Here is a 5,247-nt window from a genome sequence, read left to right as displayed (position 1 = left end):
GTGCCTGTGTGTGTGAGAGTGTGTGTGTGAATGTGTGCCTATGTGTCTATGTGCCTGTGTGTGAGAGAGAAAGAGTATGTGTATGTGTGTGAGTGTGTGCATGTGTGTGCCTATGTGTCTATGTGCCTGTGTGTGTGAGAGTGTGTGTGTGAATGTGTGCCTATGTGTCTATGTGCCTGTGTGTGAAAGAGAAAGAGTGTGTGTGTGTGTGTATGTGTGTGTGTGTGTGTGTGTGTGTGTGTGATATTATGGCTTGAACCCGGGGCAAGTTCTCTGACACTGAGTCCCATGTCCTATCCTATTGTTTCTCTTTTATTTAATTAATCTGTGTTCCATATTATTTAACTCACTCCTATGTTACATTGCTTTTCATAAAGCATTTTGAACAGGAATTAATCACTACTTGGTGCCCACATTTCTTGAACAGTTTCTAGGCTCTAAAAGCATTTGTGTTGGTCCTTTTATGACTCCTTTCAGTAAGTGAGGTACTATCTCTTGGTGTGAGTCTTATAATAGAGATTATTAGTGTCTTGTGTAGATCATATCTACATTGTTATGTCTGTAATCACACATCAATACCATAATTTCAAGAATCCTCCCTACTCCCTATATTCTATAAAAAGATAAAACTAATGCTTTTATTTTTGTGTGAATTTTTATTTTTGCATTTTCATTTTTAGGTGCATCAGTGCACTTAAAAACCTCACATCACAAGATTCAGCTAACATGAAAATGGCAGTGTGCACACACAACATTTAAAGCCGAGGGACACTGAACAAAGAATGTCTGTATTCTCGTGCCTTGGAATAAAAGGAAAACCCAAGAAAAAGGCCTTCAGGACCTGATATGAGGGTTGCTCCACCTAGTCCACTCCTCTCTGCTCATTCACGTGCCTCTGCTGGGGAAGAAAGCACAAAGGATATGGTAATGCTGTGTAAATAGAGAGGCCGGCAGTAAAGAACTGGGTTCTTGTTCACTAGCTGAGTAATTTCAGATTACCTCTGGTTCTCACTGAAGCCAAGCGATCACTTCTAATACGAGCTCTCTGTGATATACTTCAGTAAATTATGCTACTTCACAATTTATATTCCACGTAAGCCCCGTGGAATATAAATTGCTCAACAGCAATAGTGGAGCCCGAGTAAAAAAACACGTCCCCTGATGGTCTGATGGGAAGGGATCTTGAGGGCCAGGCCCATGTATGCCACTTCTTCCCCCAGGGACCCTCCCTGACTTCTCCTGGAAAGCCCGTAGACATGTCTCTCTCTTACTTCCTCTTCAGGACACCTTGGCCTCCTTTTTCTCTCCAGACTGGCACTTAAGCTAAACTTTATGAATGGGCAAAGAAGGGGTCAGGAATGAAAGTTAAAACAAAACAGAGACCAGCAAACAAAAATCCCAAACACTGAGATGAATTTTAACCTCTAAAATGCCCACTGTAACAATAATGAAGATTCTGCAGGCCTCCTTGTCAATGTAAACCCAGTTTTCCTCCAAAGCACAATTTAATCATTATTTATTAACAAATCACACTTCTCCACTGGACAGAATTCTTCCTGTGTTCTCTTCTATCAGAAATGCATCCCACAGTCACCTATGAGATGACTTTTCTGCAACCCCCAGTGTTTCCCCCACCTTCCTCTTGTTTCTAGAAGAGTTATCAATTAGTACAGGCCCCAAACAGGGGTTGAGATCTGCATTGCATTACTTGTCACATTAGTGACAGAGAAAATGGCAGACAAACCAGAAACAGGGAACAGGAAATTTTGGATAAACAGTAGTGGTGGTTATGAAGCAGCTGAAATGAATCACAGACACTAGTTTGTAACAGCATCTTGAATTGCAGGATTAAAGGTAACTGCTTCCCACTTAGACATAATATCCATTCAACTCAAAATTTGAGAGTGGATTTATAGACATGGCATTGTATTCTATAATAGTGTCAGAAAGCAATTACTAAAGACACTTGTGGTGCACATTTGAATGTGGAGAAAGGAACAGAACACAAAATAAATAACTTGAGTGGTTTACTATGCATACTATCATGGTTTCACAGTACACAGAGGTGAAATGAATGATTCTCATTTACAGACTCAATAACTGATTTTTTTTTCAGGCTATCAAACAGCTTAAGTTTTTTTTTTTTTTTTTTTCAACACAAGAGAACAATGCCTCCCTCCTTGGGTTTGCAGTATAGACTCGGAACAGACTGTTTAATGTACACAGTTCATCATGCTCTTCTTGGGGGAACAGAAAAGCCCTGATTAACTTCAGATTCTAAGAGAACCACAGGAGGCCTGAGATTCACTTGAACCTGAGGCTTTTCAGAGACTTTGTTTACAGCTTTCATCCTTAGAATAGCTCTTTTCATGTGAAGGAAAACACTAAGCTGGTTTCAAAAGAACGAACTGGCCTTGTCTTCAGCATCCTATGCATGCTCTTGGGAGGACTAAGTGGATAAAAGCTCAGACTTGGTTGACCCTGTCCCCTAGTTCTTCATTCTCCTCCAGGCAGAAAGATGGCAGGCCATAGTAATGACAGATTTCAGATACTGAGATGTTTCCTGAGAGGACAACCTGACAGAAAAGTTAGGTGGGGGTGGCGAGGCACCAGGAAATGTCCAGACCCACCCCCCTAATGGTGGCTACCTTCTTGGCAGCTCTGCACTCCCCACCTCTTCTTCTCCCCCCTCCCACTCTCTGTCTCTTTTCTGGTCCGTATCTGGCCTATCATAGTAAGAGGTCAGTATGTTTTGCACACTTGGATAATCTCATTCAAGAATTTTTGTCAATGGACAAGTCATAAGAAACCCTTCCATTTTAGGGCTCGTTGACGTCACCAAGGAGGCGATAAATATCTGTTGATATAATTGGATGTGAGATTCAGTGTTGAAATAGCAGAACTCTGTCCCTCGCTCCTTGGCAGGGCCCTATTATTTATGCAGGAGCAGAGGCAGCACGCAATCGAGCTGTCAAGAGAGCGTCAGCTTATTAGGCAAATGCTGCGTGCTTTCTGAAGAGGGTCGACATTATAAAATCTCACTCCAGGATCTGGTGTGGAGAAACTCAGAGCCCAAGTACGTTGAGAGACTGAAGAGAAAGGGAAAAAGAGAAGAGAGAGGAGGAGAAGAAGAAAACCTGCAGGAGGCAGCCTGGGAGAGGTCCCTCTGCAGAGGCAACGGTGCGAGCTCACCTGCCAAGGGAGAAGGTAGGCAGCGCCTAGACGGGCGCCACCAACTTTGTGCTGCCTGAGCTGCTGTAGTGAGCCCCGGAGCCAGCTGCCCATGTGCTGGAATGCCTGTGCCTATGCATGTATGTGTGTCACTAAAATTCCGATGACAGTGGCGATGTGAAAAAGCGAAGTTAGACGGCGGCTGCGGCTGCTCATCTTTATCCAATCTGCCACTCACTGCTCATAGTTTGTGCAAAGAATGGCTCCCCCATTGCATCCCATGTCTCCAAGCAAACGGAGCAAGAGCAGGAATGGAGACAGAGAGGAGGAGGTAGTTCTCAATTTGGAAGAAAAGGATGTCCGAAAGGGGGGCGATTAGGGTGTGCGACAGCTTAAACCTGTGGCACTTGTCCGGGCTCAGGGAAGTCGGTTTGGGGAAGACTTTTGGGAGATCCTTAGGAAGAGGAGCCAGGAGCTGTCCCTTCTAAGTCTCCAAAGAAGGGTCACCTGCGGGCTCGCTCCAGTTGAGCTTTGCAGGTACCTAGCTTCAGCACCGCGGACAGCATCACCGAAGCCTAGAGCCTGTCTTGTCCGTGGGTGTCCGATAGGAAGCCCCGCTGCACCTTCCAGCTGAGCTAAACTCTGACCAATCTTACCTTTCTCCCCCACCTTCTCTCTCCCCCGACCTCAACCTCGGTGCTGCAGAGAGCGCCCCTAACATGCGGCTGCGGCTGCTGGTGTCCGCGGGCATGCTGCTGGTGGCTCTGTCGTCCTGCCTGCCTTGCAGGGCCCTGCTGAGCAGGGGATCCGTCCCCCGAGCGCCGCGGGCCCCGCAGCCCTTGAATTTCTTGCTGCCGGAGCAGCCCCAGCAACCTCAGCCGGTTCTGATCCGCATGGGTGAAGAATACTTCCTCCGCCTGGGGAACCTCAACAGAAGTCCCGCTGCTCGGCCGTCCCCCAACTCCACGCCCCTCACCGCGGGTCGCGGCAGCCGCCCCTCGCACGACCAGGCTGCGGCTAACTTTTTCCGCGTGTTGCTGCAGCAGCTGCAGATGCCTCAGCGCTCGCTCGACAGCCGCGCGGAGCCGGCGGAACGCGGAGCCGAGGATGCCCTCGGTGGCCACGAGGGGGCGCTAGAGAGGGAGAGGCGGTCCGAGGAGCCGCCCATCTCTCTGGATCTCACCTTCCACCTTCTGCGGGAAGTCTTGGAAATGGCCAGGGCAGAGCAGTTAGCTCAGCAAGCTCACAGCAACAGGAAATTGATGGAGATTATCGGGAAATGAAATGTTGCGCTTGGCCAAAACGATTCTGCATTTAGCACACAAGTAAAAATAAAAATTTAAAACACAGTATTCTGTACAATATTGCAGCTCTGATATCATTTGTTTATTTTTATATAGCTTGAAGCATAGAAGATGTACAGGGAGAGAGCCTATATACCCCTTAATTAGCATGCACAAAGTGTATGTCTGTGTAGTAACAAAAGAACGTTATTTGTATTGCCCATGCTTAATTTCTATGTGCAAATAAGCGACTTTATAGCTTATTATATCTTAAAGAAAATGTGGACCCAAGGAGGAAACCTTTTAAAAAGCAGATGGGAGTCACCCAGTTGTTTTTATTTGGAGCTGCAGTGAAAGAGAAATCATTCTTGAGGGGTGGCTAGGACGCAATGTGTAAGCTCCCTGAATCAACTTTTTCTTGTAAATGTTTCAGTAGTAAAACATCTTTCTGATTCTTGGTCAATTTGGTTGTGTAAGAGAACGTTAAATATATTTTTAATAAAATCTTCAAAGGTTGTTGTGGCTTTATTTTTCCTCTTCAGTGTGCATACAGAAATGGCCCCAGCACAAGAAAAACAAAACAAAACAATACAACAAACAACTCACCCCTCAACAAAACATCCTACATTTTATTTTCTCCTAAAGATAGGAACATTTGTCACATAGCTTACATTGGCCCTGTCATTTGTCCTGGGCTTTCCTCTGTACCTCAGATTTCCCTTCTGAGATTAAATTAAATAATTTTAGAGGTTCCTCACTCCTCCAAAACTTGATAATTTTTTTTTTTTTTTTT

General features: G+C 45.4%; 1 protein-coding gene across 1 annotated transcript; it reads left to right on the top strand.

Annotated features, from left to right (window-relative positions):
- The first annotated feature begins 2,946 nt into the window (after nt 1-2,946).
- Crh (corticotropin releasing hormone) lies at nt 2,947-4,970 on the top strand. The gene is made up of 2 exons (XM_021197134.2): nt 2,947-3,207; nt 3,877-4,970. The coding sequence occupies exon 2, from the start codon at nt 3,891-3,893 to the stop codon at nt 4,452-4,454; it is 564 nt and encodes a 187-aa protein (XP_021052793.1). The 5' UTR covers nt 2,947-3,207; nt 3,877-3,890; the 3' UTR covers nt 4,455-4,970.
- Nucleotides 4,971-5,247: the final 277 nt, after the last annotated feature.

Source organism: Mus pahari, chromosome 4 (assembly GCF_900095145.1).
Source record: "Mus pahari chromosome 4, PAHARI_EIJ_v1.1, whole genome shotgun sequence".
Taxonomy (NCBI): Eukaryota; Metazoa; Chordata; class Mammalia; order Rodentia; family Muridae; genus Mus; species Mus pahari.
This window is presented reverse-complemented; position numbering and strand designations above follow the sequence as displayed.